This window comes from Lissotriton vulgaris, chromosome 10, assembly GCF_964263255.1.
Source record: "Lissotriton vulgaris chromosome 10, aLisVul1.2, whole genome shotgun sequence".
Taxonomy (NCBI): Eukaryota; Metazoa; Chordata; class Amphibia; order Caudata; family Salamandridae; genus Lissotriton; species Lissotriton vulgaris.
Window position 1 is genome coordinate 688,125,664 of NC_141698.1, and position 16,666 is coordinate 688,142,329.

Here is a 16,666-nt window from a genome sequence, read left to right on the forward strand (position 1 = left end):
CAGGAAGTGCCCAGGCTTCCCTAAGCCAATCATAATGCTGCAATGCAGCATTGTGGTGGGTCTGAGTGCCATGGCTCGGCGCTCAGATGGAGAGCCTGGGCATGTTCTCCACCCAGGATGTAATGCAGCCTGGGTGGAGAGCATGCTATGTGCACATGAATGTTTGGCTGGCCCAAGATAGTCAGCAGAGCAGCCCAACCCCCCCCCCCCACCTAGCAAAGCTGCCGCTCCCGCAATAGAAAAAAGTTAAATATTAACATGGACTTATTTTATTTTTCCTTACACTGCTGAGCAGTGTGGTGACGCTCCGCCGCCTTAGTGGAGGAGCCGCCACTGAGGGTTCGTGAGAAATCCCACAGGATTGACCTCTGCAAACTTGTTGCAGGCATAGCTGAAAAAGAGGAGTATAGTTTCCAAATGTGTGGTTTTAAAATGTACAAAAGATCCCCGCCAGTAACATTTTCTTCCAGGGAAACAAACACCAGAGAAGGTGCTGGAGATTGTGTTGGGTTTGAGGTTCTGTGAGGAGACTGGATTTTTCTATGTTACACACCCAAAAGGACATGCATTACTTGCTTATCTAATCTTACTGCATACTTCGTTGTTTGCCTGGTATGCTCTTCAGGAAAAATCAGGGAACATATTTGTATTCATGCTTTGACTTTTTAAGTCAATATAGTTCAAATAAATGGGCATTTAAATTCAACCGATTGGTTTTCCCTAAAAGACCTCATATACATCGATCTGAACAATCAGAAGAAATAATTGTAATACATCTGAGTGACTAACAGTTAAACATCATTGTTTGGGACCCTCTGATGCACGCTATACCAGACTAACAAACATTTCCCAGAAACCCTTCTTTCGGTTGAGCACCACCGTTTTCTCGCAAGCATCTTTTAATGTACAACCTACATCCAAGCAGAAACAATTGTTCATGCTCCAGCACTTGTATCCTCAAATATTTACCTAAATAGATTATTGGTGTCCTCTCGGGCCACGTGCAAATATTTGGCTCCAGTGTTGTCATGGCTGAGTTTCACTGCAGTCAGGAACAGTTCCGGAACAGCTCTTACCTGGGTTTCGAAAACACCAGATGTTAGTACCCAGACAAACAGCAAGTAGTCAGAACATTAATTAGCAAGCTCATATAAAACGTAGCCGTCTCGATGTACAATTTCTACACTGTCGTAACAAAACATCTTTCTTAAACGCCCCCTCTATCCCTTGGATCGCACATGCCACTGTAGAATGCCGTTTCTGCCACATATTTTCATGATATTTAATTCCGGAAGGGGGCGGTCTTCAACATTTGGAACAGGTAAAGCACCACATCGGAGGTTGCGCAGCGCCTGGTGTGCGTGCTTCCAAAACCTTTCGATGAGGGTGGCCTGTGTCCCCGTTTGGAGGGCACTCACTTAGGCTGGTTGCTCTAAACAACAAATACTTACAAGCTAACGATTACTTCTCAATGCGAGGTCTAACACGGACTCTATTTGGGAGAGAGGGGTGGGGGAGAGTGAGCAGACCATGAAACCAATAGAGTGTGGAAAAGGCCGCTTTAATGGAACAGGTGCACATTTACAAAAAACACAAAACCTCGGCAACAGCCTAACAATCTAAAACCATACCAACTTTGTTTGTATATTTTCAAATCCCCAAACCCCGCCCCCACCCCTCACCCTCCATCACACCCGCCCCCACCCGTACATACCCAAACACATAATAAACCATACCAAAACCCCAACAACATTATAACATCACATTACCCAAATCATAATTCCAAACCCCAATTACAAACCAAACTGATCCAGATCCCCCAACCCATATCCCCGAACACCACCTCAACCTGTACAAAATTCCCCCAACAAAATCCAACTTCACAACTAACGGGTCCAATCCTGGCCCAAAAACTGACAATTCCAGAATAAACCGCCACGCACCTGTCCCAAGCGACAAAATTAACACAGCAAAAAACCCCTATGTCCACCTGTTACAACCAGCCGCCAAATAAATAATAAATGAAAAAGAAAAGCAGAAAAATTAAGAGCCCAGAAAATAAGGTAGGGAGGGAGGGACAAAAACTAGCTGAGGAAACAACCGGCCACCAGGTCACCTAAGCCCAAAATGGTGCCCGGGAAAAGGAGCCCCGCCCATTTATAGGCTGGGCTCCGAATACAACCAAAAATAGCCCAAAAGAAGCCCAAATGGAAGCTGCTAGAAGAATGATCCCACCCAGATCTCCCAAACCGCCCGGGGGGGGGGGGGGGGGGGGGGGAGACCTCCCAGGGGTCGGCTGCCCTCCCCCAAGCCCCCCTTGGGAAAAAACAATGGCAAGCCAACACATAATTTACAGAAAACAATACAGGCCGTACCATGCGTCTGGAAAGGCAAGAAAAAGGTGCAGGCAACCATGTTCCAGAGCCCATCCACGGCCTAGGCAGGTTTGGCCGTTTTGTCAAATCGCACACGCATATTAAAATGGAGCTATTGAAATTGAAACAGTCATTATGATGCCATCTTTATTAAAATGGATGCTGTATCAATGTTTATCCTGTGTTAATATTTGTCACTTGTAACGAACTACATGAAGGAAGACGTGCGAAGCCTTTTTTGTTACTTCTCAAGGCTCTTCCTGATACACTGGTCTGCATTCATACACAATGGGTTTCTGTTTTGTATGTAACTAGTTTGTTCTAACACCTCTGGATGACATTAGATTAGACGGGGTGAATCAATATTCATGTTGTGGGTTAGCGCTAAGATGGTAGGCTTATGTGCAATTTAGAAAATATGAAATAAGATTTGTTCGAATAGTGTTTATACAACGATGACTTTGCAGTTTATACGATTTTCTACACAAGAAAACTGGTAATAAACATTTGAACTTGGAATTGGACCATGCCTCTTTTCAAAGCCTCCAGGGATGCAACCCAATTTTTTACTGATTTGCTGCATATTTGAGATTTAGACTATTCAACTGTTCCGGCTCATTATTTCTTGTAACTGATGGCCTTTGTGGCAATTGACTTTTATGTACTTTATTGTTTCAATGAGATTGCTACTGCAGTTTTCTAATTTCTGTATCGCACTTAATTTTAGTAAACCTTCATGGTTTTTCTAACATTCTGATCTAGAACGTCCTTTTTGAGCCATTTCCTTTCTTATTGCCCGATTTAAATTGCTATTTAAAATGCTGTTTTGAATCTTCTCTCTTGGGACACTTTACCTCAGACCGTCCATGACCCTAGAACCCGAGCCTTCCACTGACATGCAGATTAGCTAGGGATAGTGCACCAACATAAGCCAGAATTGACAAAGCCTATAGAAATGAGTTTAAGTGTTTTCTCTTTCAAATAATAAAGAACAGAGTGTAATGGAGCAGGCACAGTGAAGGTCTCGGTCTTGCTGGTGTCTCCATTCCGGATCCAGCAAGGGATCCTTTGGGCCAGACTGGTGCTGAGGGCAAACCCGCCAGTGTGGACCCACTAGGGCCCCCCCCCCGCCCCCAAGACTTCTGGGGCCCAAAGGCACTCCAGAGGGGCCAGACCACCGAAAGAGGAGGGGCATGGCTTCATAAAACTCCTTCAGTTGGGCAGGGGTCGTTTCGGCTCTGGGAAAACTGGGGAAGCATGGGGCTTGGAGTACAGACGCTTCCTCGTCTCCTCGAATGACTTCGACGGACGCAGGAAAGTCAAAGAGTGTTTGGACTTCATCAATGTCTGGTGCTTGTGAGACTTACCCAACTTCCCAGATGACTTCGAGTGTGATGAAGAACGTCGGGAGTGGCTCCAAGAAAGATTCCGGGACCTCCAACGTCAGAGTCGACCGATGTCGGGTGGCAGGGAACTTGAGGGATCGCTACCTCAGCACCTTTGGGTGCATGGCGCAGCAGTCCTCATATGCCTTGGAGTAGTGTCCCAGCTCCAGGCACCAGAATCACACCAAATGGGGGTCTGTCACAGACATTTGTAGAGGACAGGCTCCACATAGTTTGAAACCAGTCTGTTACTTGGGTGACATCCTCCCACCAGCAGATTAAACTCAAAAAAAGTTCACAAAAAGTAGAAAACGACCGCAAAAAGTTACAGAGGTCTAGCTCAATCCAGATCAGAACTATCTGGCACTGAAAGAAAATAACTGAAGTCAGCCCACAAGGGTGAAGGCTATATAGGTACTGCGCACATAACTTCCAGCACAGACTATGCCAATGAGGAAGGGCCAAACAACGCCACCTACCAAAGCACATGGGTACTGCTCGAAAATCTTTCACATCCAGTCGGGCGCCTGGGAATATTCAAAGGTAAGGACTCTGCGGCTAGAAGTCTCTATCAGATTGACGCTGTACTCGTCAGGGATTGTTGACAAGATCTCACCAACTATACCTCACAGGATATGCAAAGGGCACAACTAGCCGAAGAAAAAAATTGGTTTTCCAAATGCCTCATCTACTTAGATGCTCTGTCAGGGGGAGTTGTAAAACAAATTTGGGTTAGTCTACTTGTGGGTGCCTAAAGCATTTGGCTTGCAGGCTTAAGTTGTTTAATAAAAAGTCTATTGGGGCAGTTCTATGGCTTTTAACTAATTCTTTATATAATGGTGGGAAAGAAGACAGTTTGGCGCAAGGGCCTACTAGAGTGTCCATCAGAGTATCATTAAAAAGCAGGAGTGGTTCGGTGGAGGCTTGCCCAAGTTGCAGAAGCTCTATCAGTAATTTTGTCTGGAGTTCAAAAGACAGCAGCTTGAGGTCGAGAACTTCCGCAGAACGTCATAATTACAGCGAAAGAGGCAGATTCTTCCAAGGAGTGATGAGGCAAACTCATCACAGTGTCAGAGGAGGAATCCAAGACACTGCCTGTTAATGATCCAGGATACGTTTCTCATCATCAAAGTAGTGGAACCCACTGTGGCATCATAGTCGTCACCCAAACTAAGTTGGTTATGCTCTGTATCAGAGCCAAAAAGATTTTAGAGTGGTTGAGACTTACTCCTGGGAAGTGGAAGCGTTTTGTCAGAATAAGAATGAAGTTGGACGAGATTGTTTGGAGATCTTTCCCAGGAACGTCTTACGCGCCTTCCATCGATTTTTGGCGATGTAGCATTTGGCTTCACACTTGGAGTCGCACAACACCAGATACATACTTTATTGGGGTCAGTCACAAACATCGGTTTGTAGTGGTCCCTACAAGGCTTAAACTCTGTAGTTGTTGGTGCAGATATGCCCCCCTATGTACATTGTGAGAAGAAAAATAACTTGTCAGAGACCAGGAAAACTGTTTGGAGAGAGCTCTGTTCCATGCCCAAAGGCACAGAAAGAAAACGGATGTCAGCATTCAGGTTTGGCGCTTGATAGAAATGGGGTTGTTGGCTGGCGAGGGTATGCACCTAAGCTAGGCAGAACCCACCACTCTAGTCAGGGCAAGTCAGTTACACAACAAAGATAACCTGTGCTCACCCTCTGGCAGCTTGGTGCAGAGCAGGCAAGCTTATCATTAGAGGCAATCTGAAAAGCGTTTGCGCAACACACTCACAAAGCAACTCAATGAATACACCACAAAAGAGACTTCACACAGGATTATATAAAATATATAGTATATTGTACACAAAAGCATATCAAAACGACATGGATTATAAATACTGTGCATGTAATGCAATTACTCAGATAGTATTATCCTGGACAATATAAGGCAAAAAAGACAGATCATAACAGTAGTGCAGGTAATGCAGCAGACAAGCAATAAGTCGCAATAGGCAAGCACAGACACAGGAAGCCCTGCCCTTCTAGCAGCAGTGCTACTGTAATCTCTATGGGCCTAACTGAAACAAGTGCCTTTGCGACTTTCACAGTTGTCAAGTATTAAGAGAAAATGCACTCTAAAATATATCACTCGTTGTCCGGATTAAGAGAAGACAAAAATGACATGAGGAATCATATAAATGAATTCTCAATAATTCACATATGTGCACCCAAAAAGCTAGTGCATAAAATACTGTAGAACTTTTTATAAACCATACGGTAATGAGAAGGTGCTATGTTAACAAGGTTTAAGTTTGGCACAAGACTCAGTGCGTCCCTATGTGGCTTTAAAAGTGTGTGTGAGGAGGTGGAGGGAAGGTCATCAAATAACTTCTCCGACAGATGCCCGCGACGTCAGCAGAGAGAACAGCACGGTTCCAGTGCCCCAGCACCTCTGGATATGGATGCAGTCGCTGGGAGGTGAGTCAAGCTGCAGTTAGGCTCGAAAAGGTGGGCTGGGGCACGGACGCCAGACATGTCCTCCAGCATTGTTGTTACCCGCGCGCTCGCCGATACACAGGCGCTCACAGGGGATTGGGGGGGTGGATGATACTCAACCCCAAGCACACACCAGAGCGTAGCTCCGACCAATGCATGAACCACCCGATCCCTAAGCGCCTGCAAGCACAGGCTTACCGATCCCGGGGCACTCTCCATGGGTGAGGGGGGTACCAACCTCTAGATCCGTGTGCAGGAAGGAGTGCTCACCCAGGGAGGAAGGGCTGGGATTGAGCACTGTGCTCCATCCTCTCTTCAGGCACTCAGCAACAGAGGGGCACTGCTCCATTGGCGACTGTCAAACAGAAAGGAAGGCTCACTCTTGTAAAATGGTGCGAGTAGCTGAGATAAAGCTCCGTGCTCGCTCTTCTGACGTACCAGCGGGTTACAGGCACGCTCCTGGTCGCAGGGTGCAGTCAGCTGGAGGACTGAGGTCTTTGATGTTCCTGAGACCTCAAGGATAGGGGGTCATCCAGAAAGCCTTGGAGAACACTTAGGAACACCCAGAGTACTGCAGGCAGGCCAGCACATAAAGTTTATTTGCAAAGTGGCAGTCCCTACAGTAGCCCAACAGACCGCAGGCCAGCACAACAAATCAGGTAGTCCTACTGGCTGTTCTGCCTGACAGCACACTAGTCCTGCGTAGTGTCTAAAGACACGGGGTCAGAGTCTCAATACTTACACTGAAAAAATTATTTGACGAAGTGGTGTCTAAAGGAACCCTTAGAAGTGTGAAACAATCCTTTTCAACCCAGCCCTGACTCCAGACGATCAATGCGGTGTAAATCAACCCTTTGTGTGAGGGCATGATACAACCTACACAAAAGTGTGAACTACCTGTCCTGGCCTGGGAAGACTATCATTATGCAGATGTATCCCGTTATACCCAGTCCTTCTTGTGTTGTGGCTGTCGGGAAAGTATGCACCAAGTGTAGCGGTCACCTAGCTCAGACGCGTATGGGAGTCAGGCTGCAAATAATAAAGTCATAAGCACAGAGAAAAGCTCACTTTATAAAGGTGTAATTTCTAAATTATAATGTAAAGTCTAACTACACCAATATGCCAAACGTGGCAATGCCACTCCTTTCTGATCAGGAATCACCACTTCAAAGTATATAAGGGGATTCCCAATTCTAGCTTAAGAGGAGTAGGCCTCACAGCAGTGAGTACCGAAATAGGCTGTTAGTCACTACCAAGACATGCAACACAAGGGCACATGTCCTACCTTTTACTTACACCGCACCCTGGCCATAGGGCTACCTACGGCATACCTTAGAGGTGACATTTGTGTAGTAAAAGGGGAGTTTAAGGCTTGGCAGGTACTTTTAAATGCCAAGTTGAAGTGGCAGTAAACTGCCCACCGGCGCCCTGCGGTGGCAGGCCTGTGACAGGTTTGAAAGGCTACTTCAGTGCTGCAGGCCCATTAGTAGCATTTAATTCACAGGCCCTGGGTATATGAGATGCCACTTTACAAGGGACTTATAAGTGAATCAAATATGCCAAACAGGTGCAAATCAATCATACCATGTTTAGGAGAAGCGAGCACTGGAACTTTAGCACGGATTAGCGGTGGTAAAGTGCCCAGAGTCCTTAAGAAAACAAAAAGAAGGTGGCCAGGAAAAAAGGCAGAGGAAGGCAAAAAGTTTGGGGATAACTTTGCAAAAAGGGCCAGGTCCAACAGCGCTTCTACACCACTCCGATGTCCCTTTTGGGGCGGGATGAAGCAAACGCAGAGCTTCACATCTCCAATTGCTCATGCGTGGGAGCAATAGAGAAAAAACTCCAAAACCAGTCTGGCCCTTGAGGATATTTACAGTGAGGAGTCTGCGGTTGGAAGTATCCATTATAATTAGTGGCAAAAAAATACTCCACGGGTGGACTTGTACAACTTGAGACACCAATCACCTCTTGCACAAATGTTTTTTCACTACTGGAATGTATCAGTGAGAAGGAAATCACAAATAGGTGCACTAACCCAACTTATCCATCAAGGAAATGCCTGGCAGATAGTAAAGAAGAAATAAATGATCAGAGTAGATACAATAACCACTAGTGCATGCCCAAAGAAGACCTAATGCATTAGGCAGAAACGGACCCTGAGCATTTCCTATTTTCAAAATGGCAGCTCCAGGGAGAATTTTTTTATATGCATGTAGCATATAAGGCATTGAATGTATGATGGAGTGAATAATTTTTACATTTAAAGAAGTGGGTCATCCACTGTACTGCAAGCACTCCATAAGAGGCATAATTATACACCAAACAGCCAGTGAAGTGAACTGAGAAAAACACTGCTCTAAGAAGAAGCCAAACAAATTATATATATTTTTTACAGAAATACTCATTAAAGGTCTGCAGAAGGCTAAAGCTATAAGTACTAGACCTTAAAAGCAATATGAGCACAATTAGAATATTAAAATATGTCTAGTCCATAAGTTACAGGTAAGGAAAACTTTATTAATTTTTGATATACAAAACCAGCTTAGCCTACACAAATCTTAGCAATTCTAAAGTTATAACCTAGAGTTATAACTCATGCCCAGTGCGAAACACCCTATAACTCATAGAATCTCCATACACAGTGTTGTGAACTCTAGCCACACTACATGAACTAGAACTTGTGCCTTCTCCATGCACAAAACATATGCTTTCATATTACATCACTTATACAACCTTAAACCATAGCATTCATAACAACACTGATGACCCCATCTGCATATTTTATCAAAGCAGGGCAGGTTAAAGTTCATGTAGTGTGGCTAGCAAGTTCGCAACACTGTGCACAAACACAGGGGTTATAGGAGAACTATAAAACGATAACTTTAGAATTTCCAAGGTTTGTGTAGTTTAAATTGGTTTGTATCCAAAAAAAACGTAATCATTTCCGAACTATAAGTTAGCCTTAACCTTTGGCTTTTTGTCGAATTCCTAATAAATATATATTTTTCCTTTTTTATAAAAATCTGTTTCAAATGGTAGAGTGGAGTAATGTGGCATGGAGTGTCGGGCTCCAGGGTGGAGAGGCAAAGAGTAGAGTGGAGGAGAGTGTCGTGGAGTGCCATGTCATACAGTATAATGGCATATTGTAGAGAATAGGGGTGTGCCGAACAGTGTCATACAGATCAGTAGACTTGTGTGGAGTGGACGGTTGTAGAGTGGAGTAGAGAGTTACAGAGTCGTACAGTGGGGCAAAGTGTTGTAGAGTGGAGTAGAGTAGAATAGAATAAAGTGTCATATAATGGAGTGGTGTGTCAAGAAGTAGCATGCCACAGAGTGGCAGAAAGTGGTGTACAGTGCTGTAGTTTGGAGTGGCGTACAGTGAAGTGGCAGAGAATGTGGCACAGTGGAGAGGCTTAGAGTGTGGAAGAGTGGCGTGGCGAAGAGTGGAGTGTTGGAGTATAGTGTCAAAGTGGCATAGAGTGGTGTGTGGTAGAGTGGAGTGTAGTAGAGTGGCACAAAGTGGCGCAAAGCGGGATTAGAATAGTGTGGAGTGGAGCACCGTGTCAGAGTAGAGTAGACTGCGGTAGAATGGAGAGGCATAGAGTGTCAGAGTCAAGTGGTAGAGTGGAGTGATGAGTGATATAGTAGAGTGGCATAGAAAGAGCTGCGTAGAGGGAAGCACAGTGTCATACAGTGGCACAGAGTGGAGTAGAGTACTGCAGAGTGGAGTGTAGGGGCATAGAGTGGAGTAGTGTGTCTTGGAGTGGCATAAAGTAAAGTTGCATTGAGTGGAGTAGAGTTGGGTCCAATGGAGTAGAATGGAGTCAAGTGGCGTGTTGTAGAGTGGCATAGTACAGAGAGGCATGTCAGAGTAGAGTGGCGTAGCACAGAGTAAAGTAAAGAGTCAGACTGGAGTGGCATGTCAGAGTGGAGTGGAGCTATGTTGTAGAGTGTCCGAAAGTGTCGTGGAGTAGAGTGTGGTAGAGTGGAAAGGCACATGTCATACAGTCAAGTGGCGTAGAGGGGAGTAGTGTGCCATAAAGTAATGTGGAGGAAGGTGGTGTGGAGTGGTGCTGAGGGAGTTGCGGAAGAGTGGAGTGCGGAAGAGTGGAGTGCGGAAGAGTGGAGTGCGGAAGGGGCACACAGTGTAGTATAGTGCAGGGGCGTAGAGTGTATAATGTATAGTATTTTGGCAGATAGTGTCATGGAGTGGAGTGTTGTGTCAGAGAGGCATATCATACAGTTTTTCGCAGTGTAGTACAGTGGAGTGGCATGTCGTACAATAGTATGGAGTGGCTTATTGTGGAGTGGCATTTCATAGAGTGGAGTGTTGTGTGGTCAAATGTCTTACAGTGGAGTAGGGTTGAGTGACAGAGGGTGGTGCGCAGTGTAGCGTCATAGAATGGACTAGAGTGTTGTGGTGTGTAGGGGCATGGTGAAGAAAAGTGGCAGAGTGGAGTACAGTTTGTAGAGTTGAGTAGAGTATCATACAGTGCAGAGGCGTGGAGTGTCACACGGTGGCATAGAGTGGGGTAAAGTGCAGTGGAGTGGCATAGCATAGAGTGGAGTAAGGGTCAGAGTGGTGTGTCGTGGAGTGGCATAGAATGTTGCAGAGTCAAGTGGCATAGAGTGGAGCAGAATGTTATAGATCAGAGTAGACTGGAGTGGCATATAGCGGAGTTTCATACAGTGTTGTGTTGCATCGGAAAGGGTTGTGGGGTATCCTTAAGTGTTGTGGAGCAGAGTGGAGTGGGCTGTCAGGGAGTGGAGTGTCGTACAGTGGAGTGACATGTCATGACACATAGTGGAGTCGCCGTTTTTAGACGACAGCACCTTGTACAGAGTCAAGTGGCATGCTTTAGAGTGAAATGACTTGTCACACAATGGAGTGGTGTATCATTTGTATTTTCCAACAACTTTTTAGACAGACGTAGTGGCAGAATGGTTGACTTGTTGATTTCTACGTGAGATATATGTTAATACTATGTTTTTTAGCTATGGCTAAACAAATGATCCATTTACTAAAGTGTAAATAGTTAAGAAAAAGTATTTTTATTGTTGTATACCCACAGATCCATACAGACACTCACACACTGATACAGAGAGTTACACAGACACTCAGATGACAAATGTTAGAAATAGTATCACTCAGCAGTACAGAAAGAATAGTGCAGTAGCTCTGATTGTAGCTTTAAGTCTCAGAAACGTTTACAAAACACTCACAGAGTGAGGTCATCAGTGAGGTCATTCAAGATGTCATCAGTATTGTAATATGTGAGGTCATAAGTAGTGCATTGCAGGGGCATACGTTCTATTTAACTCGGTTAACTCGAACAGCTGAATTTCTATGGTTTTAAGTGTGTGAAAACTGAGCCTAACTAAAAACGTCACTGTAAGCTTTGGATTTTTTTCTGTGAATCTCTAAGGTTTTCTTAATTCTCTTTCCTAACTAGAACACTCCTGCAACCTTTGTTTTTTTTAGTGAGCATAATATATTACAAATAAAAATAAATACACATACATACACACATTCTAACACGGTCTGTGACTAAAGGCAAAGCGCTAAATTCAAGCACATCGATGTGCTGATTGAAAATCATGTACGGGATAACGCAAACGTGCTTTAAAGTAACAGAAAGCTGTCCGATTCTGTTAAACCAGGAATGCTTCCAGTTTGCATTATAAAGAACACAAGCTTACCAAAAAAAAAAAAAAAAAAAAAAAAAAAAAAAAAAAAATACAAGAAGAAAACAAATCACAGTAAAACAAATGTTTAATAAAAACCATAAACATAAAATACTCAAACCAAATGAAAGGCAAAACAATTAATTTGCTACATTGTAATATTTAAACAAAACATTAGCATTTGGTATTTACTCTCAAATACATTTAGGATGTGTAAAAGAGACACGCACCTGTTCTACCGTGAATCCATGAATTTTTTCTCCTATTTTGTATTCAAGTGCCCGATCACTCGAGGAACTACTTCTCCATGATATTTTACTGAAACAACTGTTGGGTAAACATAAATGTTTAGTTGACATGTGGGAAAGGATTGATTAAATATTTTCCGAAAAAAAGTGAGTCTCTTGCTCTTTTTATCTGTACTATAAAAGGTTCTTGTTTGGGCATTGCTCATAGACATTATATATTACAATCTGGAGTCTATGACTCCTTATGTCAGAGTTCTGATGACGATCCCATTTTTCAGAAAGGGATCGAAACCTCGACTTGTGTTGCAGACCTATAACAGATATATAAATCGGATTCTTTGAAACGCATACTGATCACTTTATTCACACGTATATATCAAGCTGAAGAGAGCAACGAGCAGGTTTGTCACTGGCATCCATTTTATTATTATTTGATAGCCCTTTCATTAAATAATAATACGGTTTTAACTATTGTTATAAATGTGTAGGAGGAACTACTGTTCATTCAAGTTCCTTAATAAAAGGTATGCACAGATACCTTAATAAAAGACCCAGTTGCAGTAGTGAGTCAGACTGCTTATGTGGTGCAGCAGCTAGGGCACAGCTCACTCCAGGACTGAGCTTTCTCTCTCCCATCCTGTCGATGTCCCCCCCACCCCCGCCCCCCCCCCCCAGAGTTCAGTGTAACTATAATGTATAATATAATGAATTGTTTTTAATTATAAAAAAACAGATCTAACATTTATATTGAAAAGATTATTTGTTTAGAAAGACATCAATTTGATGACATTACATTGACAGTGTTTTAATTTTCTCCATATACAATTGACATTAAAAATACAATACCGTTTAAAATCAAGGGTGGCTGAAATTTGCTTTCTTTCCCACACTTAGCATGGTTGTGCTTTGGGAGAAATCGAAGGCCTGGTATTACGACAAAAAGGGGGTGTTACAATACACTTCTCTTTTGTCTTCACAAATAACAGGGATTTCCATTGAACACATCATGCTAAAGAGTGCTCGTGTCGGCACGACCCACTGATCCTTCTGTATGCAGATTAACGTTTCACTGTGTTCGAAGGGAAGACACTTATTGCCCAGTACAGGAAATGGAGCAGAGCTCCAATTCAGGTTCTTTATGTCTGTCACTGCCATCTGGTTCTAGCTATAGCTTCAATGCACCCCCTGGTATGGTGAGGAGAGGCAGGGAAAGATGACAGGCCAGGCGAATTACCACAGCAAAAAAGCCACACTCCTGAAGAATGAAGGAAGAAATCAAACAAGTGATACGTGAAGTGCTTTAAGTAATGTCAGCCACCAGTAATGCTGCACTCCAGTCTATCGTTTTCAGACACCATGCCTCCACAGACAGGAACCACCCACATTTAAATCACCATTGGGTCTACACATATAGGAACAATCCAGGGCACAGGCGCTGGATGTAGAGATTCTGGGGGTTGCTGTAGCACCCCCAAAAAGAACCATGCTGGATTTCAGAAGGGGAATGAGCAATAACGGAACCTTTAACTTTTGTGCTTGTTTCGTCACATTTGCTGGCACTCAACGACAAAGGTCTAAAGTGAAGCTATGTATTCTGAAAAATTGCTCCTTAATATAGAAACTGGCATTTATTTTCTATCATCCTATTTAAAGAGAGAGGACCTAGGTGATAATCCTTTTGGGTTACAAGAAGTGAAATTGTAAGATGTTCGTTTAGGTTTTGCCCCTCAAACACAAAATTTAAAAATCTGTAAATGAACTACACGAACATTTCAAAACAATTCAGCTATTAGGAAATCAAAAAAAATTAAGCACATTTTCGTTGCAACTTCTGAAGCGTAATGGTAAACAGTTTGATAGGAGCAAAACAAATCAACATACTTGGTGATGCGCAAATGATAAATATTCCCTGACGCCCAATTTCCACACATTATCATTTGTGCACTATATAGTTTTACCAGTAAAACTGTAAGTCCCTGCAAATTTACTGGTGCTTACAAAACTAAATGTGCTGTCTGTAAATGAAAGTGCGCTACCACACCAGTGCTAAAAAATTTACCACCTTCCTCATTCTGCACCCTTTCCACTCTCCTACTGAATAGCTGTGGCACTTTTGCTACACTTGTTTTTCTTGTGACGCTTGGGTGTTTCACAATCCCAATGACTTCAGTGCTATAACATTAATGGCAGGACTCCCACTTTTAAAATTGTTCCAGCACCACTGGTCCAGCCTGAACTGCCAGGTCAAGTCCCCTCTGACCCGGAACACAAGCAGCCCTATTTGGTCCTCTTCACTAGGAAGCAGCATGGTTCTAGTGGCACAGTGAGCATGAGACCCACATCTGGGCATGCCCGTGACCCATGGAGCGCCCTACTGAGAACAAAAATGTAATTGTGTAAATAAACAGCAGCCCCTGTGAATTTATAGGAGCCTCATTTCAGCCATCATCTTTTTCCTCTCTTAAGAATGAATGAGGAAGCACAAAGGAGAACACAATTCCTATTGAAATGCCAGCCATGGCAGGTGGGTGCACGTAGGTCATAATCAGAATCCAGCAGCCTCACTGCTTCCAGGACATCTTTGCTGCCGGCCGGGGCTGGGTGGGACTACAGGGCATATTACCAACGAGTAGCGATATTTATCGCTAACGAGGCTTTGCAACAATTTTTTTTATCGCTAAGCATCGCCGGAAATTATCGCTGAGATAACTTTCTATTAGCAACGTTTATCTCAGAAGTGATAAAAATCTTCACGCTAACTGCCAAATGAGAGATTATCGCTGGAAAACCAACGATATTCTCTCGAAGTTTGGCGTTAGCTTGAGGATAGGGGCTCACAAACTTAGCCATGATATCCACCTTCCATAGGATATCATGGCTAAGTCAGGAAAATACCAGGTTTAAAAAAAAAAGCAGCGCTAACCGCGGTTAGCGCTGCTTCTTTTATCACTAACAGGGTTAGCGATATCCTTGATAATAGGAGAAATGACGCTTAACAACATTTCTCCTATTATTTTTTCTGGAACGCCCCCTTTGCATGTCATTAGAGATGCAAGGGGAAGCGTAGAGAAAAAGGGTGCTAACATGCAAATTTGCGTGTTAGCACCCTGTTGCTGATAGGGAGATAATTTTATCTCCGCTTTCTTGGCTTTTAAAGCCAAAAAAGCCGAGATAAATCCCTTGATAATATGCCCCTACGTTCCCCTGCTATCAGCAGGAAAATGTAAAGGCGGGCATGTGACTCAACGCACTTTTAAGTGCTAAAACTACTCTCCAGCCTTTGTGTAGGTTTAAGATTATTGCAAGGACAAAAAAAAAATGTTTTAATTTTGTATCCTATCCAAAGCTCTGGATGAATTTTACTTATCCATTTAGGACTGATACGTCCAAGGTCTAAAGATGAAGATGAACACTTCATATTTCAACTGTGTTTGTACCAAAAATAAATGGAGAAGTGAACTTCCCAGTCTGTTGCTAATAAGCCGTTTGTAGGAGACCATAGAAAATTAATATCAAGCCATTATTAAATGTGCGATTACGAACTGTAGACTGCTTCAAAATATATATTTCACTCTAGAAACACGAAAGGACGCAATAGCAGTTGAACTGTTTTGTTTTTTTAATGATTTTTTTAAACCAAGAGTACATTTATAAACTTTGTGGCAAACTGCTTATTATACATAGTTCAGCGTTAATTTTAAATTTGTGCCTGAATTGTTCCATTTTTATAATATAGCCTTACAGCCTGCCGTTGTGGGTTATACTGGCCATTAAAGGCCTGTTCCAGCATTAAAGACCCAACACGAAGGTTTAGGCCTTCAACAATGGAGCGGGACTTTAATATCAGTATAGCCCAGCTACAGAGGGCTACAAGGATATTAGAAACATCCCGCCACTAGAGGGCAAAATGTTCTAACAAATAAAACAAATCCCCATGGGCTCCATGAGACCTTTGTTTACAGCAACAGCTGTGAACAACAGCATTGGAATGCTGGTGCTCCGGGCTTCTACCAGCCATTAGAAGCCCAGAGCACTCCGTTGTTTTCAATGGATCTTCCAACATTCCAATGTTCTAATAATAGTTGGTAGTTAAGGGGGCACATCTACAATTTTTGATTAACCTATTCTTGGAGTTGTGCTAATATTTAAATTAATGATCACTGGCTGTTCATGCCAGACCTCACTTAAAATTCTGTCGGTGCAATTGACCGGGCTGCTGAGCACATAATGATCTCTAAGGTTTTAATGTGCATTATACACTGCACACAAACATTTACATCACATCAGGATGTGATGTAAATGTTTTATGTTGGATGTTGGATGCATGATTATGTGATCTGGAATGTATGATAGCATGACTGTGGTATTTGAATGAGATCTGTGGGACATGGCTATTGTATTAATCGTATATTGAATTGTTTTTGTTATGTATTTATTCCGCAAAAAGTTGATGAAATGTCATTTGCTGATATGAAAATAAAAAATTACTATTTTGATT

The 16,666-nt window shown here is 43.1% G+C and overlaps 1 protein-coding gene across 1 annotated transcript in view; it reads right to left on the bottom strand.

Moving 5' to 3' along the window:
• The window catches only part of PITRM1 (pitrilysin metallopeptidase 1), a 354,406-nt gene that overhangs the window by 329,744 nt on the left and 7,996 nt on the right, over window positions 1-16,666 (bottom strand). Inside the window, exons 2-3 of the mRNA XM_086941520.1 lie at window positions 12,151-12,247; window positions 970-1,076 (exon numbers count right to left, since the gene is read on the bottom strand). Of these exons, the coding sequence (XP_086797646.1) occupies window positions 970-1,076; window positions 12,151-12,247 (204 nt within the window). The remainder of the gene's footprint in view (window positions 1-969; window positions 1,077-12,150; window positions 12,248-16,666) is intronic.